Source organism: Mustelus asterias, chromosome 16, assembly GCF_964213995.1.
Source record: "Mustelus asterias chromosome 16, sMusAst1.hap1.1, whole genome shotgun sequence".
Classification (NCBI taxonomy): Eukaryota; Metazoa; Chordata; class Chondrichthyes; order Carcharhiniformes; family Triakidae; genus Mustelus; species Mustelus asterias.
In genome coordinates, this window is record NC_135816.1 from 16,824,901 (window position 1) to 16,850,551 (window position 25,651).

Sequence of the window (25,651 nt, forward strand, 5' to 3'; positions counted from 1 at the left end):
TGCAGCTTTACCTTATATTGAATCCTCTCATGAATACAGCAACCACTCTATTGCCCTTCAAACCGGGATTATTTTGATAGAACTCGATACTTTCTATAAATTCACTCCTTGCAAGATGTATTCTGATGTTTTAATCTTTTTTTTAAAAGGAGAAAAAAAATCCTCTATCAAAAATTTACTTACAGGCTTAAATGTTCTTTCTTTTCATCAAAAAAAAGGCAAAGTATATACACAATTTTAATATACATTCATACAAGAACCTCTGCTACAAGCAGAATGTACATCTGGTTATTCCCCATCTTCCCCTATTTTTTTTTTCCTGGAACATTCTGTGATTTTCCGCCATCGGGGGATGTATCCTAAAAGCATGGAAAGCAAAATACTAAGCTTTTTGTAATTTTCACAAAAATGTCGCGAACCCATTTTTTTTCTTAAATACAATAAAAATGTTTCTGTAAAATTAGTAAATATATTTAAACACAAAAAATGCACAAAAGTTCATGACGATAGAGTGATGTCCTAAATCCTATCATCGTCTCCAGGAGCGAGATTCATCATCTTCTTCTTCATCATCATCATCTTCACGAAAGAAAGGATCCACAGGTTCTGGTGCCTTGGGGAGGAGAAGAAAAATAAAAATGCTTAATGGCACATGGATTTTCTGGACAACTAAACCTTAAAACCATCCAACAAGCAACCCAGATGTAAAACGTCTGGTGGGATAGTAAACATTTCTAACAAAAGCTATAAATTATACATAATCCATAATTACCACTTTTTCCAGATTCAAACAAAGCAATGTATGCACAATTGGTACATACATGTTCAAGTATTTTTCAGATACTAGATGTTTCGCATTATGAAGGAATGCAATAGAACAAATTGTTTCTGGTCAAAGTGCCTGGAAATTGAAAGTGGTGGTAGGGGGTTAAGGAGACATTACGGTCCTGATTTTACCAACATGTAAGGCTCGCAGAACGGTATTCTCTGTTGGCCTCGGGCACAATCTTATGAGCCTTGGGTGGGCAGGTGAAACTGTTAGGATTAATTCAAATAGGTCAATTAAGAAATACTGAGAACAGGGGATCAGGGCTACCATTGGGATGGAGGTCAAATATCACAACTAGATTGGGTGAAATGGCTACTTCCATTCTTTAATTTCAATGGAATTCTACATATTAGACAATTCTAGTCTGAAGATAATAAGTCTATCAAATCTGTTGGCAAGTCAATAAAGAAAGTTATTAAATGCATGACTGCATTGTAACAGAAATCTAAATTGCAAATATCACTTACAATTGCCACAGCACAAAAGGAAGCCATTTGGTCATAGTAATAGAGGTCTACAGCACAGAAAAAAGCCCTTCAGCCCATCAGGTCTGTGCCAGTCAAAGACAAACCATCCAACTATTCTAATCCCATTTTCCAGCACTTGGCCCATAGCCTTGGCATCGCAAGTGCACATCTAAATACTGTTTAAATGTTATGAGGGTCTCTGCCTCCGCCACCCTCTCAGGCAGTGAATTCCAGACTCCCACCACCTCCCAGGATGAAAAAGATTCCCCGGCTCCGGCTCTCTGCAGGGATAACTCAACTCGTCCCACTCCCTCACCCTTTTTCCTCATAGCCCTTCAAAAATGTTTTCCTCAAATAATTGTTCAATTATTTTTTGAAGGCAACAACTGAATCAGCCTCAACTGCAGCTCCAGCCAGTACATTCCAATTCCAAACTATCAGCTCTGTAAAAATTTTTTTACCTCATGTTGCGTTGCTTCTCTACCTTAAATTGGTGTCCTCTGGTTCTCAATTCTTCCACCAATAGGAACCGTTTTTCCATGTCTATACTGTCCAGAACCCTCATAATTTCAAATACTTATCAAATCTCCTCAATTTTATTTTCTTTATGTCCCTTATCCCTGAAACCATTCTTGAGAATGTTCTCTGCACCCTCCTCCAATACCTTTGCACTGTTCCTGAAGTACCCAGAATTGGACACATCATCCCTATTTTTGTACTCTTATATGCCCTGATTTATAAAGCCCAGAATGCCATAAGCTTTATTAACTGCTCCTTAACCTAACCTGGCACCCTCAATAATTTGTGCGCATATAACCCCAAGTCTCTCTACTCCTGCAGAGCTGTAGTATCATGCAGGAATCCTTTGGAATTGCATACTTTAACTTATCTGCTTTCCTTCATTCTTACTACCAAAATGAATCATTGTCTATGTCCTCATCTACGTCCACAACCATCCTCACAGTTCGCAATACTTCTAAGTTTTGTGTCATCAACAGATTTTGAAATTGTGCCCTATGCGCTCAAGTCAAGGTAACTAATACGCATCAAGAAGAACAGTAGTACCAATACCAACGCCTACTATACACTTCATTGTGGAAAATAGCCATTCACCACTCCTCTGTTTCCTGTTGCTCAGTCAACTTTGGACTCATGCTGCCCTTTTATTCCATGGGTTTCAACTTTGCTGACAAGCCTGATCCATGGCATTTTATCAAATGCCTTTTGGAAGTTCATGTATATCACATCAAATTCATTACCCTCATCTACCCTCTGTTACTTCATCAGAAACTCAATCAAGTTGGTCAAGCACAATTTAGCCTTAAAAAATCCTCAGTCCTGGCTTTTGCCCAAGTGCCATTAATTTTGTCCCAAATTATCATTTTTAAAAGCTCTTCCACCACTGAAGTTAAACAGACTGGCCTGTAGTTGTGGATCTTGTCCTTACACAATTTGTTTTGAATATAGATGCAACATTTGCAGATCGCTAACCCTCTTGACACCACCCCTGGAACCAAGGGTGGTTGGAAGATTATGGCCAGTGCCTCCAAAATTTCCTCCCTTATGACCCTCATTAGCCTCCAACGTATCTCACCAGTTCCTGGTGATTTATCAACTTTAAATACAGCCAACCTACCTAATGCCTCCAATGTCTGAAAACAAAAACTGAAGCAGCAAGTAAATTATCTGATGTTGTAGTGACAACCAAAAGGAAATCTTTCAGAGAAGATTCCCTCTGCACAGATGCTGCCAGATCGGAGCTTTTTTCTGAGATTTCTGTTTTAACTGGAGATTTAAAATGTCTGTGAGCCAATAAAAGCAAACAGCTGAATTGGCCTACAAATCCCCAACTTTTATTTAGAACATTTTGTAGTAAAATTTTTATCTAGTGTCTTATCCAAAGGGCAACTGCAGGAGCATCCAAACATTTGTATATTTAGGTTGCAAATATATCATGGAGGCTAGCTGTAAAGTTTAATCTATGTTTTCATTCACATATGCTTTTGAGTTGCTGATGCTACCAGAGATTATTCTGGTTTAGGGTTTATTTTCTATGAACCATTTCTAACCTCACGTTCCACGAACTGCCAATCGGACAAATTAGCAAATAGGAAATATAAATACAAGACGTCAGAGTTGCCAGGGGTTCAATAACTGAAATATCACACAACCTGGATACTATGGGGCCTGTGACCCAATAGATAAAAAGAATGCATTGCCCAAGATATTACTAATCCACACAGATCAAAAGGTCCCAGTCATGTCCTTTGGTAAGACAGCCTCTCAGTCAGGACAGTGGCTGGGCTATTAAAATTGTATCTGTACACCTGCTAAATCAGGATGGTGGTGGGATCAGCCAGAGTTCCCAATGATGATTATGTGTCTAATACTAGAGCCATCAGCCAAAGGCAGAATGAGGACTGGCTGTTATACTTTCCACACTCAGAACATCCATTAACAATCTGCAGAACTGATGAAAGGTCACAAACCCGAAATGTTAACTCTCTTCTCTCCACAAATGCTGACTGACCTGCTGAACTTTTTCAGCATTTTCTGTTTTTTTCAGTTCATATGCATTGTTCAGGCTCACATAGGACCGACTTGTGGGACCTACTCAGCAAAGAACAGTGCCTTCAGCAGAAGACGGGAGAGAATTAGCAAGAACAAAAGTCTCATCAGGGAATCATTACGCTGTGATCGACAGAGAATCAAATGGAAGGGATACTTGGGGGCTGACGAGAGGCATGGTATATTGTCAAAACAGTAGAAGTCATGTTGTATGTACATAACATAAATACAACTATAGCCTCATATCAGTTCAGGCATTATTATCCAGTGTCAGGGTTCAAACAGAGTAGAGAATTCCGATTTGGCAATATAGCATATGTTGCAAAGTCAGCACTTGGGCAATGAATTTTGATAAAGAACCAACTACCTTATTTGCAACCCTTTAAAGCTTTGTGTTAGCAAAAGAAAATTGATTTCTTTTTAAGTCATTCATAAGACGTGGCGTCGCTGCCTTGGCCAGCATTTATTGCCCATCCCTAATTGCCCTTGAGGGGGTAGTTAAAGAGTCAACCACATTGCTGTGGATCTGGGGTCATGTGCAGGCCAGACTCCAGGACAACAATGGCAGATTTTTTTTCCCCTGAAGGACATTAGTGAATTAGATGGGTTTTTGCAACCATCGACAATGGTTTCATGTTCATCATTAGACTTTTAACTCCAGAGTTTTTATTGAAATCAAATTTCACCATCAGGATTTAAACCTGGGTCCCTTCTGCATTATTAGTCCATCACCTCCCCTACTTTAACTAAACAATTGTATATTATCTATTTCTTCCCAATTATCACACTTGCAGTATTTTAGATGCACTACAAATTTTGGCTGCCGATTCAAACACAAGATGGAGTTGGGTTTATTATAAGATATTTTCTTCTGGCAGCTTAGCTCCTCCCATCAACCATTTCCACATCGCTTAAGGTAACTGCTTTATTTCTCAAAATGTTTTCTTAGATTTTGTACATTTTTATCTTTCACAGACTTTAATAAGATGCAAAGGCTACAATGGAAACCATATGCATGAATTAATAGAGGTCCACAGACAGTTTCAGGTCTTTTCAACCCAACTTTCGTTTCATAGCATATCTCACTTCCCATCTAATTTTTGCGAGTGACATTCACAACAACTGTATTCAATCCTAAATCCCCAGACACTGTTAAAACCCACAGCTGTGAACTCTCTCTGACTTAGGTCACAACAGGCCTGATGGCACAGAAACCCCAGAGACATCCTTCTCTGACTTCTCTAAATTGTCTGGTGGGTTCTAGAACCACTTCAACAGTCACAATGGGTAATGTCCAATTCACAATCTCTTTTTGCATTCAGTGTCCCGTCCTTGCCAATTGTATATCCTACACAGCAACTATCTGTACTCTAATTCAAAGAGACCTGCTTCGAAGACTATCAAACAGAAAACTGGTCCAAACAGAGAGAGCCTAACTTGCTTTCTCTTTGCACAAACTTCTAGCATTCTGAACTACCAAACAGAAAAACAGGCCCACCTCGTCTCACTGCAATTAACTTTCTACTCACTCCTGGCTTCTTAGGTGACCCTGGGCATGTTTTTTGGAACCTAATGAGATCATCAGCAAATGAATTAATCTACTTATAATATACTTACCAGCCCATTTTATTCTTAAAAGGACATTGCACAAAATAAAACACAGGCTTTTCCCAACACGTGTCAAAGGTCATTTCCAAAACAAACTTACAGCAACAATATTTAACTCAGTATTTTTAAGCAAAGTATTGAGCTAAAGTATTTATATGGAGAGGCAGATGGTCAATTTCCTGCAGTTGACTTCCAAGAAACCAGAATACAAAAAAAATTATAATTGATGAAACACATTATAAATACGGCAAAGGCCATTTGTAAGTTCTCATCTTTTTAAACCACTGGTTTCCTAGTCGAAAATTGACATGCATCTTTTCCCCACTGCCAAATTCAGACATATGACTTGATTGCTGAAATAATGCACGTCTGTCTGTACCCAGAAGAGCTGTGCAGCCCATAAAGCAATGGTCCAACGAAATGCAAATCAACAACAATTTTGTGATTGTCATGATTTTAGTTATGTAATGGCCTAGATGTGTCCTTGTGAGTAGATATTATGGCAGATGCCCAAAAACCTGGTCAAAGTGTTTTTAATCTGGTCAAAGGTTTTAAGCAGCATCTTGCAGGAGGAAGAGAGGTGGAGAGTTTGAGAGAATTTCAAAGCTTAAGGGCTTGCAACTGAGGCAATGCCGCCGCCAATGGTGTAGCAATTAAAGTTAGGATGTTCAAAAACACTAGAATTGAAGGACTGCAGATATTAAAGCATTAAAGGGCTGGAGATCACAGAGACAGGGTGAGGTGAGGCCATGGTGAGATCTAAAAACAAGGATGAGAACTAAGGGCTGGCTTAACTGGGAACCAATATAGGGGAGTGCGTGTAGCAGGATGGGTGAACAGGGCTTGGTGCAAGTTATGACATGGATAGAGGAGGTTTAACTGACTTCAAGTTTATGGAGGCCAGCCAGGAGTGTGTTAGCACAGTCAACTCTAGGGGTAACAAGGGTAAGGATGAGAATTTCAGCAGCAAATGAGCTTAGACAAGAGCAGAGTCCAACCATGTTAGATGGGAATAGGCTGCTGCTGATAGCAGAAGCTTATCGCAGTCAAATATAACACAACGTTCACCCTCAAAGAGTTGCCAGGGAGAGGGATGAAATCAGTGGCTGGAGAATGAAGTTTGTGGCAGGGACCAAAGACAATTACATTGGTCTAATATTTAGTTGGGAGGAAGTTTCTGTTCATCTGATACTGAATTTAGACAGCAGTCTGACAATTTAAAGATGAAAGAGGAGTCAGGAGAGGTGATGAGGTAGAGCTATGCTTTAAAATGATGTTGTCAAGGGGAAGCTTGTAGCTGAGAAATATAATGGGGGCAGAGGTAACAGTGGAGCAGCAGGAAGTGAACCCATTGCAGGTGATTCACGGGCTATGATTAGATAGATAAGAATGAAACCAGGCGATGCAGTTCCACCAAGCTGGATGATAGCGGAGAGGAATTGGAGAAGCATAGTACAATCCTCTCTGCTGAAGGTTGCAGACAAGTCTAGGAGGGCGAGGAGGGATAGTCTACATTTGTAACTCTCACACTATTTAATGTGTGATCTTAGTAAGAGCTGTTTCAGTACTGAAACTCAATTCTATCCTCAGAAACCCGATCGGAGGGATTCAAACATGAAGCTTTGGGTAAATAGGCATGGTTTTGGAGGTAACAGCATGCTCAAGGACTTGAGAAGAAAAAGGAGGAAGTGAAATTAGAGGTGGAGTGGCAGTTTACCAGGAAAGAAGAGTCGAGCTTTTTTCTGCGGCGAGGAAAGATGTTGGCAGATTTAAAGGAGAGAGACACTACCTGCAGAGAGAAATTCATTAACAATAAGAGCCAGAAAGTTGAGTGGTCAGCCAGTGATGCAAAAATAAGGGCTCCAACTTACTAATTGTTTAAATAAGAGCATACGTAAAGTTAAGTTGCTAATAGAATTTTAGGTGTGCGTTTAAGCACACAAAGATATATTCTGTGGATAGCTTCAAAGCTTGGAAATTTCTCTAACAGTTGAAGGAGATTCAAAGGATTGACTGTGATCCAAATCAAAAGCACTGCATGGTTTCCCTTTCGACCAGATGCAACCATGTGGACCTTTCAGCACATTAATTGAACAGGCTCACTGAGTAAGCCCAGTCTTCTCTGGCACTAGTTAGTTCCATCAGAATTGTGAAGATAAATAACAAAAGAAATAATTTTGCTTGCCACATTGATTTAGGAACAAGATGGAAAGGCAGGCCTTCACCTTGGTCTAGAATAAAACAGCAATGTATTTTTTATTTCACGCTTAGCGGAGTTCAGTGTTGACAGTTTGTAACTACAGTGTATTCCAACCATAAATTCAAACATGAAGCTATAACTATCTGATGACTTTTCCCCAAATTTACTTCGCCTGATTGTATGGAAATATTTCTATAACTGATTTTCTTCATTCATTTAAACAAATTGTAACACCATGCTTTTTTCTCATCTTATTTTCACAAAGAAAACAGATTGAGCTCTCTTACCTACCTTTTATATCTCAGTGAAGTCTGGACTCTCTCCATGAGCTCTCTATCATTTGTAAACACCATAATTGTTTGATATAACACAAGGTCTTACCAGTGCATTAAAGAGTATCCAAGGTGCTTTGTTTTTCTTGAGATTTATTGCATCTACATCCAACAGTTTCAATATGTGATTTAGCTTGGCAATTGCACCAATGTATTCAATGCATGACTGAAATAATGCTAACATCTGCTGCCTTATTTAACAATGTTCTTTAACTGTTTCACCACATTTGCTCTTTATGGCCCAAAACAGTGTTACAAAATGTCATCAGACATCAAGCCAATGAATGTCCGACTGAACTTAACCTCTCTCCACAAAACATTCTCGTTTCACACAAAATGCAGTATTTTTCACAAGATTAACACAATATTAATAATCTTGATCATTGTACTCCAAGAACAGAGATCAAGGAATGAATTGGATAACTGTTTCAAAAAACCAGCAATAGGATGATAGACTGAATGGCCTCTTACCATGCTGAGAGATTATACAAGACCATTAAAGAATTGGAGGTGGGGGGTTTTGAACTTGCTCTGTCCCTCAAGCTAATGGGTGATTTTCTGTTGCAATTCCACCTTCCAGAAATCTTCCCGTATGCTGACATCTGATATCTGAAAATCTACTGATCTCTGTCCTGAATATTCTCAATGCTTTCTGAGGTAGAGAATATCAGACTCTCAGTCCTCTGAGTGAAGATACTTCTCTTCTCAGTCCTAAAGGACCAATCTCTTATTCTGTGATCCCAGTTCTAGACACACCAGCAAGTGAAAACATCCTCCTAGCATCTACCCTGTCAAGTCACATAAACATTTCATGTTCCAATGAGATCACATCACATCCTTCTGAACTCTGAAGAATACAAGCTTGTCTTCACATGAATGCCTTCAATGGTGCAACAAGTACTTCTCAGACATGGCAATCTCACCCCATGGGTCAATCTAGTGAGGCTTCATTACACTCCTTCCAAGCTTATATATGTTTCCTTGGGTAAAGGCACCAAAACTGTACACGGTAGTCTGGGTATGGTCTCACCAAGGCCATATGCAATTGCTGCAAGACTTCAGTACTTTCACACTGGAAAAAAGCCACCATACCATTTGCTTTCCTAATTGTGGGTTGCGCCTTCATGTTAACTTTGTGATTCATGTGCATGGACATCCGGGGGATGTCCCTTTGAATACCAGTTTCCCAGTCACTCATTATTGAAGAAATATTCAGCTTTTCTATTGTGCCTAGCACTACTTGACATTGTATTCCATGTTCCTTCTCACTTACCGAACCAGTTTATATCACTTTGTCCTCTTTGCATCCTTCCTTATTTTCCCAACTAACATTGTATAAGCAGCAAACTTGGGTCCATTACACTTGGTCTCCTCATCTGATAATCTATTGCAAATAACCAAGACTCAAGCACTGATCCCTGTGGAACTCCACTAGTTACAGGCAGCCAAGTTAAAAATGGTCCAATTATTTCTATTTTAACCAATCCTTTATCCATGTTAATAAATTACACTCAATGCCATGAGCACTAACTGAGTGTAATAGGCTCTTGTGTTACATCTTTTCAAATGTTCTTTGAAAACCTAAAACAGAACATCCACTGCTTATATTCCATTTAAGTTAGAACCTCAAAAAATTTTCCTTCAAGTCGGCGTTGCATTGTTTTTCTAAGGACCCTGTTACCACATTCCTAACAATAAATTCTAGCATTTTTCGCCACTACTGATGTCAACTTCACTGCTCTCTGGTTAGTTTATCTCTCCCTTTATTGCAAATTGGGGTCATGTGTGCTCTTACATCACTGTCTGGGCAACTGTAATCAATCCCCATTAACCCTTTATGTGCCAGACCCTTATTTTACACCTTTCCCCAAGTCTTTATCCAACCTATTTACAAGTTATCCCACTGCACCCCATGCATTACTACTATTCCAACTTCCCCCAAAGGCAGAGTTCATGGGTTCAGGTGGTCTGGGGTCCATATCTTGTTCTCACTATTATTGATGGAGTGGTAGGCTCTGTCACTGCAGGTAAATCAGAGATTGTTCTGGCAACTGGCTGCATTTCCATCACTGAACCGCGCTTCAATTCCCCAAATGGTAATGATAGATGGCAGTTAACTTATCCCACTCTCTATGGGGCAAATAAATTTGCCTCTGCAGTGGTTTTTCTCTTCTTCCTTCACACAGTTGGCTGTGACGCACATTGGGATAAAACGTGGTTCTTCCTGTTGTGTGGGTGCGACTTGATAGTAAGCTCACCTTTGTGTTTGGCTCTGCAGCGTGCTGTCATCAACAGATAGTTGCTATTCTGTTCCAGCATTATTTGTGACACTATTATGCTGCCTGGGGATTACCGCGCCTACTCTGGTCTGAGGGTCTACCTCTCCAACTAGCATCAGAGCCAGAGGTTGCGGCTCTCCTCGTTGCCGATTCTTCTCTTGACTGTCAGCTACTTGAGGTATTTTGGTAACCAAGTGGTTGGCTGTTCCGATTAATGAGGTCTCCTGGCAGCTGCAACAAACAGTGGACAAACCTGCTCTGCAAAGGGAAGACAATTCAGAGAATCCTTCTTGTTGGAACTCCCAGGAACTTGCAGATTCATATAATTTACGACAGCGCTGGTCTTGACATCATCTGCTGTTTTGAGATTAGCCATGGTTCTTTGTACAACAGGACCGTAACACTGGCTCCAGTGTCCAATTTAAAGTTTGTGAGATGACCATTAACCAAGATTCCCACATTCCAAAATGAAAATCCAGGATCTTTGACCTCACCCAAGTAGTATTGTCGTCTCCACCTTGTGAACTCCCTTGTTATCTTTTGTGTTTTGATGTACGGCTTTCTGAAGTACGTTATTCGGTTACATTGAGCGCTTTGGGCTGAAATTGCCAGACATTTATCACACGTGGGGAGCTTTGCTCTACCGCTACAGTTTGGTTAGGGTATGGCTTCCTTTGACCGAAGTGTTCTTGTTTCTGCGCTGGTTCCTTAACTGGATAGTGGGGTTTAATTTGTACCACAGTTTGCTTTCTCCCCTTAAAATGGATCTGTGCTGCAAACAGATTTTAGATTTCTTGACAATCTGGATGGCTCTTCCTTCACTTAAAGTATGTCTGAGAGTGCATCCTCTGCCACTCCTACACCTATTGTAGCTGTGATTAGGGTGATCTGAAATCTGAGCTAATCAGCCTTCAGCCATTCTGTAAAAGGAACAAAAGGTTCTGGACACATTTAATAAATTTAACCGTTTCAAGGATTTTGTTACTTGTGAGGTTAAAATAAGCATTGAACAATTTTAAAACTTCATCAAATTTTACAGATGGCTCGCTGATTTCTGGTCTAGCTATTATATGATTGATTACTGGGCGCACCAAAGAAAGCAGTGTGTTAACTTGTTCAACGTCTGTTTATCCAAACCTGTAGCGATCATGCATCTCAGGAATATCTTTCTCCAAAATCCCAATTTTGAGATAGTTCTGGGGCTTGGATAAATCCAAATCGATCTGGAAGATTTCTGATCCATGGTTAAAATCTAAAATTGCAGGTTCAGCTTTAAGAGGTTTTGAAAATTCAAGATGGTGCTGCCATACACTTCTACATGAAGGGTTTTCCCTACACTGCCAGTTTTGGCATGCACCTGCAAAAAATGGCATTTGTGATCTTTCACACTTTTCCAATAGTGAATGCCTGAATCAACTGGTTCGGGTCTTCCCCACTTTAGAACAACGTTCCCCGGTCTTGGAAGTGTTGTACCCCGGCTTTTGCTGGGTTTTTTAAGTTGTCTACAGAATTACGATTAATTTTAATTTTAAAAAAGAGTCATAGAATCATACAGTGCAGAAGAGGCGCTTCAGCCCATCGAGTCTGCACTGACATGCGAGAAACGCCTGAACTCCCATCTAATCCCATTTACCAGCCCATAGTCTTAAATATCATGACTTGTCAAGTGCTCAAGATACTTTTAAAGAATTTTGTTTGGAGCAAGCTCAGCCATCTGGCATTCAGGTGCTAACTCAGGAATTGGACTGCAATTTCTGATCAGCGTTTAACTTTTTTCAGGTCCTGGACCTTTAAATTATTAGCTCACCCCTGCAGACTCAGCACAATCTGGGCATCGAAGGTGGACTTCCACGGGTTTGATGGAGTCTTCTGCTGTTAAGAAGAACTTAATTTCTATCTTGAGATTCCAAGCTTCTCTTTGGAGCTTTTCTCTGGTGATTTTCCTCTGCGCCTTCGCTTCTTGAGCTTTTCTTCAGTACAGAATACTGCTTTGGTTTTTTTTCTTCAGTTTTCTGAAATTTTAATTTTCTCCTGCAGTCTGAGAGGGTTGAGTTATTCCATTTGCTAGCACCATGTAGTTCAGTCGGTTTTCAGGTTATCAACTACTGAAAATTAAATACATAAGTACAGTAAAGGTCCAAGCTCGGAGTTGACTCCATGCTCGCTTCTACACACGCTCTTTCCAACATTACACTGACCCCCAGGTGCAGGTCATGTGTTCTCTTACATTACTGTGTGGAAGGTACTATACTCAGTTTCACGTTAATCCTTTATGTGCCAGACCCATACTACAGTAACCCTCCCCTTTCCTTCTCTCCTATGTTCTCTATGAACGGTAAGTGTTGTCTATATAGCGCATAAGAAACAATACTTTTCACTGTATCCCAATACATGTGACAATAATAAATCAAATCAGTCCTTATGCAAGAAATGGCATTTAATCTGCAGGTTCCACCAGACTCTTTGTTGACGTGGATGTTCAAGAACCCAACAGTGTCACAGGAGGCAGCTCTGAGCAAAAGGCTGATGATAGTTTTTCAAACTGTTCCAAATGGCATCAACTCTTGTGCAAAAGAGAAAGCCCAAATGCTGCAATCATTCTGAGACAATAGTGGCTTTATTTCTGGGCTAATCCTCCTGTTTCCGAATCCCAAAATGGAAGGTTTATATGCTAAGAATTCTACCAATACAAAAATGTCTTTGTTGTGTAATATATTCACACCCACAGAGAATATGGAGTTGAAAACTACATCAATACAACACCAAACAATGCTTTCAATGTTTGACATGAAACTATTGCGCTTAAATACATCCTAACCTGCGTATGTCAAAAGCAGTACAAATTTTCACACATTTTCCTGTATGAAATGCCACTTTTATTCACTTCGCCATCTGCTAGCTTCCCAGATCCCTGAACCAGAAAAGTTCACCTTTCCACATCGTCTTGGTTTAATCAAGTTTTCTACTTTGAATTACATTGTTCAGAAATATAAGCAAATGTTCCTCCTATAAAGACAATGAACCTCTTCACATAGCACATCTAATAATTCGTAGTCCCAACCATCAAGATCAGAGGCAAAAGCATCTCTCGTCAGGTGGCAGGCAATTAGATTATGCAATCTGTTACGATCCCAGTTGGTGTTACAATGTCCCAGAATGGAACCCTGGGTCAGAAGACTAATGTTTTACTTTAAGAAAACATGGAAGGACAGAGACACAGGACCGCCTTTTAGTTTTTAACAATAAGAAAAAATATTGAACATGAAACGTTTGATTATAATACAACATTCATTCATCCCCCCTGATCTCCACAATGTACAGAGATTTCAAGGACATTCTGAAACCAAATGGCAGATGCCACTCAATTGATCTTCCGTGGATATCCTCAAGTTCCCTCCAAATGTTTGCCACGAGTGTTTCCAAACTCCACACTCAGAAAGATGTTCGTAAAATCTTACAAAACAATGAAATAAGCTATTTTCATCAAATATGCGCCTCCAGGTTTTCCAACTCACCTTTCAAACAAAGCTGCCTCTCCACTATTTTAACAAGGATCCACCTCCAGGTTTTGCAACTCTCCTTCAGAATACCTTTGTCTTGAATGCTTTCACACAAACTCTGAAATCCTGCCACTGATTGCTTCACAATTATTTCAACTAATGTCACACTCTTGAGATATCACAAACCTTAGAACCACTTCAGATATCTTTTTGGATTCTCACGGGCCAATTCCTTCACGGCTCTTGTCTGTCTTCACTGAAGAGTACCCTGTTCTAGTTCCAGTTTCCTCTGTTAACTTCAGACTTTCCGCAAACTTTTCAATTTCTCTAGCTTCCTTAACTGGTTGTCCTTTCAATTTCTGATGGTTGCTTCCTTGCCCCTTACTCCGTTGTATGGCTTTTCTTCTCGCAGCTCTGAGAGATGCTCGCTCTATCCCTGCAAACCTCATAATCCTCTGGCTTATAGTTAAAATCTCAGCTTAAAAATTCTTTTCCCTAAAGGTGCCCCGGTTGATAGGCAACATCACTTTCCTTCTCCAAGCTCTTATTCACTTTTCAGACTGTAAACCTCTCTTAGCCCAATAGAAACAGTTTGAACTGATCAAAATCCCAATACATGCAAACAACTTAGTTTAACATGAATCTAGTTGGAGTTTTATCATTTTCTACACAAAAGCACTAAATTAAACACACTTAATTCTATACCTTATTTCTAATATATACTTCATCTAGACAAATCAATCAAAAACAGGTCTTGTCAAGTTGCTAGTATATAGAACAAGACTTCATAGAATCCTACAGTGCAGGAGGCCATTCAGCCCATAGAGTCTGCACTGACCACAATCCCACCCAGGCCCTATCCCTAAACCTCATGCATTTATCCTAGCTAGTTCTTTGACACTGAGGGGCAGTTTAGCATGGCCAATCCACCTAACCAGCACGTCTTTCAGACTGTGGGAGGAAACCGGAGCAGACACAGGGAGAACATGCAAACTCCACACAGACAGTGACCCAAGGTGGGAATCGAACTCGTGTCCCTGGTGCTGTGAGGTAGCAGTGCTAACCACTGTGCCAGCATGCCGCCCAAGTCGGCTTGCATCATTAAAGTGCTTTTCATAACCACCAAACTTTTCAAATCTTTTTATAGTCAAGGAAATACTTAAGTGCAGTTGCTGTTGTCAAGTAGGAGTATCGCAACCAATTTGTTCACAGTAACCTCCCATAAAAAGCAAGCGATAATGACCAATGAATGCTCTTTATGTTGTTGTTTCAGAGATAAATGTTGGATATTTATCTCTGAAACAGAGGTAACTGTTCTATGCTTCTTTAAAATGGTGCCATGGGATCTTTATGTTCATCTAAGGGAGCAGTGAGAGCCTCGGTTTACCCTCATCTGAAAAACACCATGTCCAACAGTGCAGCACTCCCTCGGTACTGCACTGGTGTGTCAGTCTTGATTTTTATGTTCAAATCCTCCTAGAAGGACAGTTATTAAATCAAATATCTTGGGAGCATCTTTGTCATACAGGTATTTAAACAACATGATTTGCTCATCACTGCAGTCAGTTTCATACCACTTCTTCAGATTCATTTATAAGTGAACAAAGTCCAAACTTACAGATAACACCATTTGACAGATTTTTTTGCAATCCCCACATTGAAGTGCAGACTAATACAAGTATGATACTGTTTAGTTTTAGTTTATCTATTTGTGTCACAAATAGGCTTACATTAACACTGCAATAAAGTTACTGTGAAAATCCCTTAGTCGCCACACTCCGCCACCTGTTCAGGTACACTGAGGGAGAATTTAGCATGGCCAGTCCACCTAACCCGTAACTACACTGATATCTGCTGTTGCGCCTTTTTCCATTCTTGTAGGCTGAGGTGCAAATCTTGCGGCACGTTCTTATTCAAATCCTTTCTTGTGCCCAAGAAACAGTCCACTTTGATAGGCAACCACTATATATACTGCAAAATTTCTGTTGGCCACTTGTTCATTGTGATCAGACACAAGTTTGATGCCAGATTTTCTTTTTAAAGTTACAGTACACTCAGCAGTTTGATCTCTCTCCACCTGGATCATAAATTCCTCATAACAGTAGAACCTGAATATATTTGGGTGTTAATCTGTGCAGCACCCACCAATTTCTGTAGTTCAAAGTGCATCCCTGAGTACAGAGAGAAATCTACCCACCTAACCATTGAGACAGCTCCATTCTGCGAGTTCATTCAGGGTCGTGCAATCCTGGTCTCAGTCATGAATCATCTGTAAAATGAACTTGTCAACTTTTTAGATCCCTGTACTCTGTTAGATTCTCAACTATAATTTCCAAATATGCACCCAGTTTCTACTGTCCAATCTGTATATCTGAGATTTCCAAACTTTTGCCTATATGTTCCAGATGTTGAGTCATAAGCAGCATCCTACATAACAATGCATAGTGCTCCATCATTAAATGGCAATACCAACTTTTCTGCTCCAAAAGCTCTTAAAAATCCACCTAAGTTGTGTCCTCCTTTACAATTTGACACAAGATGCTTCAGTAAAATTTAACGAGTGATGGGCAAGTTTTTCCTAAAGGGATTAGTGAATGGCGGTACTGCTTTGATTCCATCTTATACTTCCGTACTGTCTCCCTTGTGCTGGCGCAACAGTAATATTCCTCACAATGAATCTGCACTGGCACTCTGCTGCCTCTCCCTCATTTACAACAGATCACATTTATAAAGGACCATTCACACAGTAAAATCGCACAGGTGCATTCTCAAACAAAATTTGACACCAAGCAATTTAAGGCAGTAATAGGGAAGATGACCAACACCTTGGTCAAAGAGTTGACTTTGAGGAGGAGTGAGGGACAAAGTTTTAAGGATGGAATTCCAGCACTTAGGCGCAGCCACCAAAAGTGGAGCAAAGTAAATCATGGATACGGAAAAGGCTCAATCTGGAGGAGTGCAGAGATCTCACGCCATACCCATATCCTCATTAGGTCTACAAAGTTAACAGCCTTTAGTATATTAGAATAATGCAGGCAAGGGAAGACGGAAAATGAATGCAGCTTCCCTATCCCACCTTGGGTGCAACTTTTTTTCGACTTTTAAGCTTGTGCTCCATCTAAGCAGTCTCCAAACCAAGCACTTCTAAACAGAGTACAAATGCTTTGTCCCTTTTCTCTACACAGATGAGATATTTGAGGCTCACAATACACATCTCCCATTGCTCTGATACCATCTTTTGGTAATATTAATTGATTCCGCTTGCTTAATTTAGTTTCAGATTGTTTGGCCTGTAAGTGATATAACTTCTGCTTTGTTTACTACCAATTGTTATGATAAAGGTTCACCCTAGAATCTTATTTCAAGCCCAAGTCAAAAGCTGGCTTCCTTTAGGAAACCCCTCGCTCCCCACGGCCAAAAATGCAAACGTCTGCATGAAATAATCAGGATAGCAGCTCCTGGAAAAACGCAATTACTGTAGGTCACTCCAGAAGACAGGCCATTCCAAACACTTCCTTACAACAGACTAAACCATCAACTAGATTTATTTTAGATATTCACGGCATCAGTAAGATATGGAATTAATTCTAATTCAGCGGTCTGAAGACAGCTCATGAAGGATCAAATCAGACAAAATCATTTGAAAACATTCCTTGTAGAACTAAGGATGACTATTTTTCACAAAGAGATAACAGATTCCTTATTGAATTGAGAAATTCCAGTCTTCACGATTTACAAAGCCCCACATAGCTGCAGTTCAACCCCCGGCTCTCAGAGCCAGACTATAAACGTTGAATGTCAAAATGTTTGGAAATTTATGCTGTCCTTGAAAAGCACTTTGAAGGTCAGTCTGAGACTTGGAGGTAATTGACTTGAACAATGACAATCAATACAATCTATAAATGCAAAGCCAAGATGACGATTGCCAGTTTGTTAGACTGTTTCATAAGTCTCTGTGACAACTGGTTAAAGACACCATCAACTTAACTGACCCATGTTGGGTAAGACAAAAGCAGTCTCATTGAATGGATTGCTGCTCTGTTGACATATCCACCACTGGTGAGTTTTGCCAATGAAACATTCAGATCTATTCAGGATATCACTGTCCCTTCAAAGGGTAATTGAAGATCTTCTAACTCTTCAGCCAATATGCAGACTTTTCAATGAAAATATCATTTACATTTTGCATGTGTTGAAAAACTAATATTTTTTCTAAAAGTATTTAAGTTTTGTCAGCGTTTTTGGAGAGAGGGCAGTTAAAATGCATAAGGTTCATCTACAGCAGAATTTCGACGCATAGCACTACCAACTGCTAATCAAATTAGAGTATTTACTGCTGCATTCAAAGGTGAAGTTAACAATGAGATCGAAAAGTTTTCAGTGACTTGATACCACTTTTGATAACCTGTCCACACAACAAAAACTAAGTAAAGGTGGCACCATTATTTTTAACTGTCCACCTTTAAACTGAAGTGTTAACCCTGAAAATGAACTTTCCTCACTTGTGCACCTATAAGACACCTCATATCAAACCAAAGTAACTGCAATTTCTTTTCAGCTTTAAGTTTTGGCAAAACAGTGCCACCAGAAACTAGTTTTTGGTTTAATTTTTTATTAGATGGAATTAGGTTTAACACACACAACATCATACTAACACTTCCAAAACAGTGGCAACAATATGCTTTATTTCAAGATTGTTAGGTACATAAAGTTCATCTGCTACATACATACATGCATGCATCACAGTATCATCTTTATCTTGCTTTCTGAAGGGAAGTGTTTTGAGTGGGGAGGGACAGGAAAAATATAATGCTTGGATTTATTGCATTTCACATTTTCCCTATTTCAGTTCTTTCTGTATTGTTATATAATGCATTTGAGTACGTGCCAGAACACACAGTCGTGCAACAAGTGCTGGGCCTTTCAATTAATTGCTTTGTTCATCAAATGCCTGATGTATTACTATAGATTCCTCATCATTGACCTCCTTCCTGCTGGTGTCCCTGGAGCTGGAATTACACATAATATTTGTTTAAACAAAACCCTGCAGATCGGACTGGAAAAATCCATATCTACAGCCCTAATCTGAATAGGAAATGTTATTTGTTTCTGAAATACCCTAGTTACTCAGTTACAATTTTCATTTTACCTATCAACCAATTAAAATATTTATATATTTACTAACTAATTGAGAAGGTTGATCCTTTAAGTATAAATGATTTTATTTCTGTGTGGTTGTAAATTTAAAATTTAATGGATTTAAGTTGTTTTTTGAAAAAGAAATTTTGTTTAAGGCCCAGCTCCAGTTTCATAAAATAAACTATTCAAATTAATCAAACAAAAGCAGGAAAAGGGAGATAGTTCCTTTCTAAAATGTGCAGCAAGTTTCCTATGGTGTGTTCCATTTAAATTCCTGGACGCTGAAGTTGTATCATATGATTCAAATATAATACAAATTATTATTGGGTTAATCTGGTTTTCTCTCTCAAATAAACTAGCACAGAAGTTAACCTGGCTCAAATAAATAATTGCACTATTGTAACAGAAACACAAATTTCAGCTGAATATTTTAAGCCTTGCACACTCGGATTCCATCACCCGATTTCAGTGTCGTAGTATTTACAACTTCGTCACTGATAGCAATACACTTAAAAAGGATTTCCTAAGTCAAGCATTTAATTTTTTTTCTTGAATTGTTTTAAAAATGGCAATTTTTGATGCTAATTTATTGAAACAGAATCTATCTGAAAATGAGTAGTAACGACAGTTGTGTGCTGTTTTGTGAAAGTCAACCATTGCAATGCTACATAGACAAATTATTTTTTTTTTGAAATTCAAAATACTTAAATTTAAAACAAAATATGAATTAATTTTACAAACAACCCTTGCACAAGGCTCCAATTCAATTAAGCTTGAAAGTCAAAATAACTACCATTCAGCCATGTGACAGTACCACATTCATGTCAAGAGACAACTCTTATGTCCTATCTAATAATCAATCAACAGAAATTCAAAATTGCTTTTAAACTGTTCATCTGCCTCCAACCTGTGTGCCTCTAATTTCAATTTTCTCTAAATTACAACAAGAAATAAAACATAATTTTGAATTGCACCAAACCAGAATTTCCAAAACGCCTCTGCAAAATGTGAATCCAAACTTAACCAAAAGCCATCACTATGATAATTTGATTCAGATTTATATTCTTTTGTGAAACATTTGCTTTGATTTGTTAAGTGGTGCAATGAAGTTGAAACCTCACCAATTGCTACTTACTTAGTAACCATGCACTGTGTTCATGGTTTAAATTAAGGATTAAAGGGTATACTTTACTACAAAAGAATTTCAACATTTGGTTTAGTATAAATTGATATCCAACAGCAGATGGGCAGCACCTATATGGATACTGGAGAAAACATAACTTGGGGGTTATCGATGAAAATTCAACACCTACTGACAGACTAAAATTTCTCATATGACAAAAATGGAAATACTACATTCGTATAAACGTTTTGGTGTAGGAGTATCTGAATGAAAAGCTCCATATCTATGGGATGGCGATGTTCAATCTTTTAGGACGCAAGGATATTAGAACTCGAGATACATGCCCACAAAAGGTGGGGGGGGGTGGTGAAGGAGTCAAACACAAATTGTTCTGATACATCATAAACACTGGGGAAATTTCTCCAGTTCAAGTGAAAAGTGAATACTGTATTTTCAATTGCCAGTGTCTACATTTTGTGTTTTTATTTCAAGTTCAGTTTTTCCTTCACAATACCATACAAGTCTTAGTGTTAAGAATCTGATTTTACCAATTTAACATGTTTGATGCTATAAAATGCACTATAAAAATTGCAGAATAATAACTTACAGATAGATGGCTACAGCCGATTAGCAGTGTGCAAGGTATTAGAAAGCTCTGAGTTAGTTAAACTGCAGGGGCTTGTATTTTTAGTCCATTTTACAAAGAACGTTCTCCAATAACTACACTATCATTCCTGAACCAAAGCTGTTCCTATCTTTCTCTGGTACTACAAAATTTCAAATCCTCTGATTGTGGATTGAAACCACTTTGGAATCAGGTTAAAAGCGTGAACAATACTGATGAAATACCTTAGTAGCATTGTCGGAGATGAATTTACTTGTCCTACTGTTTGCTGGGTAGTTCACTCCTACAAAATGTGCTGAGGTATGAAGTAACGAAAAATGACATTACTCGTTAACCTGTAATAATTAATTTAATGAAGCAAAAAATCAATTTATAATGGACTGCAGTGGAAACATAGCCTGACTGTTTCGAGAGAGACCCTGAAAAGTTTCCCAAAGACCTTACTGTTTTATAGCATTAATCATCCAATGTCTATAGACTATCTTTTCTGAATACTAAATAGTATGGATTCTGCACCTAATATAGCTAAAACCTTGCAAATAAGAATGGACACTCATATTAAAATCCTTCACTTGAGCTGGTCTGTGTGTTCTCAGCCAGGAGAACAAATCTGCTTCAATTGCCTGAAGGTGGGACACAATGTATCAAGGCAAGTTCAGGCTCCTAATCACTGTTAAGTGACTCCTACAGGAAAGTTGCACAGGTGTTGGGTTAGGTCATGGCTGGGGTAGGCTACAATGCCCCTCAGGTTCAGATGACCTATTGATGCTTGTACAAGGAACGGACATTCGGACGATGCAGGGAATGTCCTGATACCCAGTTTGATGATCCAGCACGAATTTATACCTTCAAGACAGATGGGTGGAAACACATTCAAATCATTTATGTGCTTGCCTACAGTTGACCACAGTGATGATAGTCCCATCATTCGGGTATTTGGGCACGCAACAGATTTCTGTAATGTACACGCAACGACAACAAGCATGGTCAGAAAGCTTGTGTCAGTAATCAGTACACACTAGCTCTTATTCAAATAACATGGAACAATTTGCATTAATAACCAATATCCAAAATTTACAGTTTTTTGTTTCCCAAAACAAATAATTTTATAAAATTATATATTATATATTTAAAAAATTATATAATACCACTCCAACAACTAGTTATATCACCTTAGGAAGTATGCATTTCTGACACCTTCCTCTTTAGTCAGGAGTCCTGATCTTAAGTATGATTTGCTTGTCTGACAAAGACCTCAGGAGCACTAATACTACTGTATTATTCCAAGCAGTGGGAAATTCTATGGCCAGTGCAGTACCTCTTCTTTTGTATCCTCTTCTTCCGGTTCTGTTGATACTGAAGGTGCTTTTGGCTTGTACCAGGAGATCTGAAGATTTCGGCCTTTGAACTTTGCGCCCTGATTGGCAGCCTGGCATGATTTAAGAATGCAGATCAAATGTTAGAAAACCCAATCACAGAGTGCATTGATGATATAAATGTAAAAATCCATTTGAAGCAAATTTTTCACTCACATTTTTTTCTTAATAATTCTAAATTACCAAATAAAAACAGCTCATAGTATAAAACGTCTCTACCAGTGACAGTGATAGAGCCACTTTAACTTGTGATGAAGTACCAAAATGCAAAGCAGTGCACATGCACAAATAAATGAATCTCAAACAAATATTTACCAATAAGTGACTTTGAATCATTCCTTATATCATAGCTTCCTAGAAATTATGTCAAGCAATGAACTGTGGAATGGTGGAGAGATTTAGGGGTCAGAGAACAGAAAGCACAAAGCGAGTGAACAGGTGAAATTTGGTTTCAAAATTTAGTTTTAAAAGGAATATTGGCCTTTATCTCAAGAGGGATTAAATACAACAAGAGTGCAAGCTACATTACAGTTATACGACATTTGGGCATTAAGTTCTGGAAACCACACCTCGCAAAGAATATATTGGATTTTCAAGAGGTGAAGGAGAGTCACCAGAATGACGTCTGGACTGGCATTAAATCATACACACAAGTTGAGCAGGCTACTTACAAGTTAGACTTAGTTAGCTTTAACTTAATGAAACATTACATTTCATTTCTGTTTCAAACATGAAACAGAAGCTGTAGGAACAGCTTCTTCCCTGCTGCCATCAAACTTTTGAATGGATCTACCTCGCAATAAGTTGATCTTTCTCGATACCCTAGCTATGACCGTAACACTACATTCTGCACTCTCCCCTTCCCTTCTCTTTGTACGGTGTGCTTTTGTCTGTATAGTGCGCAAGAAACAATACTACAATACAATGTATAATAACACGTGACAATAATTAATCAAATCAAACATGCTAAAGCATTTCACAGGAGCAATAGAAAACAAAAGCATGTTGCCAGCCCACATAAGGAGATATTAGGTCAGAAAAGCTTGGTCATAGAGGTGGGTTTTAAGAAGTGTCTTGAACAAAGAACAATACAGCACAGGCCCGTTGGCCCTCCAAGCCTGCACTGATCATGTTTACCTATCTAAACCAACCGCTTATATCCCTCTATTCCCGGTCTGTTCATATGCCTATCAAGATAAGTCTTAAATGTGGCTAATGTAACTGCCTCAACCATCTCACTTGGCAGTGCATTCCAGGCCCCTACCACGCTCTGTGTAAAAAACTTCCCCCGTACATCTCCACGGAACCTTTCCCCCTTATCTTGAACTTGTGCCCCTGTAGACAAGATGATGTTTATATAACCATGGTGACGCCTTAAGGCACAGAGAAAATTTACTAGAATGGTATAAAGAACAAAATACTTCAGTTGAATGGACGAGATAAACAAGGCATGTTCTCCTTATAAATTCAGAGCCTATGATGTCTTAGGATTATAGAATGATTACAACAAAGGAGGAATTCATACAGCCTGCTATGTCCATGCTGGCTCTCTCAATAGCTGACCCCACTCCCTTGCCTTTTCGCCATAACCCTGCTAGTGTTTTCTCTTCAGGTAATTAACCAATTCTCTTTCAAAAGTCTCGAATTAATCTGCCTCTACCATACCCTCAGGCAGTGAATTTCAAATCTTAACCACTCAGCATAAAAACATTTTTCCTCACATCATCTTTCTTTTGCCATTCTCTTTTAATTGTTGCCCTCATTGATCTTGAACTCATCCAAAAGTCCTCTCATGTACCCCAACTCGCAGCAAGTTCCTTGCACCAGTCAATTCTGTGCTCACTGATTTGCATGGTCTAGCAATGCATAATTTTGAAGTTCCCCAACTCAGTTTGATATGTAACCAAACATCAGAAGCAGCATGTGACTGATAGAGCTAAGCAATCCCACAACCAACAGATCAAATCAAAGCTCTGTAGTCCTGGTATACCCAGTAATGAATGGTTTTGGACAATTAAACAACTACCAAGAGGAGCGGTCTTCAAAACAAAAAAAACCATCCCATTCCTCAATGATGGGGTCACCCTGCACATCAGTGCAAAAAACAAGGCATTTGCGACCATCTTCAGCCAAAAGTACAGAGTTAATGAACCATCTCTGCCTCCTTCCAATATCTCCAATTATCATGCCAGTTTTCAGACAAATTGATTTAACTCCCATGTAGTATCAAGAAATGACTGAATGCACTGGATACTACTAAAGCTATGGGCCCCCACATTTTAGTTGTGGTACTGCAAACTTGTCCTCCAAAACTAGCCACAGCCTTGGTCAAGCTGTTCTATTCAGCTACAAAGACCGCATCCTTCCGATAATGTTGAAAATCACTCAAGTCTACCCCGTCCACAAAAAAGGCAGGACAAATCCAATCTGTCCAATTATCACCTGATCAACCTACTCTCAATCATTGATGTCATTGACAGTGCGATCAAGCAACACTTTACTCAGCAACAACCTGCTCACCAATGCTCAGTGTGTATTCTACAGAGGCTTTCCACTCCAGCCTTGGTCTAAACATAAGCAAGAACTGCATTTCAGCAGTGACGTTAGAATGACTTCCCTTGACATCAAGACAATGACTATGGCATTAGGAAACTCTAGCAAAATTGAAATTTATGGGGAAATCGGGTGGCAAACTCTCCATTGGTTGGAGCAATACCTAGAAAACGGAAGATGGTTGTGGTTGTTGGAGGCCAACCATCTAACTATTTCCCCTTGAAATTCAAAGACATTACCATCACTGAATCCCCCACCATCAATACACTTGAGGTCACCATTGACCAAAAACTTAACTGGATCAGCCACTTTAAACACTGTGGCTACAAAAGCAAGTAAGAGGCTGGGAATTAGCAACAAGTAGCTCAGCTACTGACTCCCCACAGCATGTTCAACATCTACAAGGCACAAGTCAGAAGGATGATGGAATACTCTCCTCTTGCCTGAATTATTGCAGCTCGAACAACACTCAACACCATCCAGAACAAAATAGCCCCCTTGATTGATGCCCCATCCACCACCATAAATATTCACTTCCTCATCACTAGTGCAAAGCAACAGCAGTGTGCAACGCCTAAAAAAATTCATTACAGCAACTACGTCCTTCGACAGCACCTGCTAAACTTGCAACCTCCACCATCTAGAAGGACAAGGCCCACAGATGCATGGGATTACCACCGCCTGCAAGTTCTCCTCTAAGCCACGCGTCTCCTCTAAGCTTTTAAACTATGTTGCCGTTCTTTTCCTGTCCCTAGTTCAATATCCTGAAATTCAATCCCTAAAAGCTCTGTGGGTGTACCTACACTACATGGACTGCAGTGGTTCAAGAAGCAGCTGACAACCATATTCTGGAGGGCAATTACGGATGGAAAATACTAGCTGGCCTGGCCAGCCACATTCACATCCTGAGAACAAATAAAAAAATTCTGTCTACTTACATTTTCTGCTTCAATTCTTGATTTGAATGCAACTCTAATATTTAAAGGAGTATCCTCTTGAAATTCCTCCACTTCTCCAAACTTCTAGAGAAACCAAATAAAATACAAGAGTCA

At 39.2% G+C, this 25,651-nt stretch overlaps 1 protein-coding gene across 4 annotated transcripts in view; it reads right to left on the bottom strand.

Annotated features, from left to right (window-relative positions):
- Positions 1–219: 219 nt before the first annotated feature.
- Positions 220–25,651, bottom strand: part of rbm27 (RNA binding motif protein 27) — a 132,137-nt gene continuing 106,705 nt past the window's right edge. For 2 of the 4 annotated variants that reach the window (XM_078230693.1, XM_078230695.1), the window contains 3 exons: positions 25,538–25,621; positions 21,989–22,099; positions 220–613 (listed from right to left, as the gene is read on the bottom strand). In XM_078230693.1, the coding sequence (XP_078086819.1) occupies positions 530–613; positions 21,989–22,099; positions 25,538–25,621 (279 nt within the window). In that variant the 3' untranslated portion in view covers positions 220–529. Of the gene's footprint in view, positions 614–18,446; positions 18,793–21,988; positions 22,100–25,537; positions 25,622–25,651 lie in introns of those variants that run through there. The other 2 variants (XM_078230696.1, XM_078230694.1) reach the window with 1 other exon arrangement.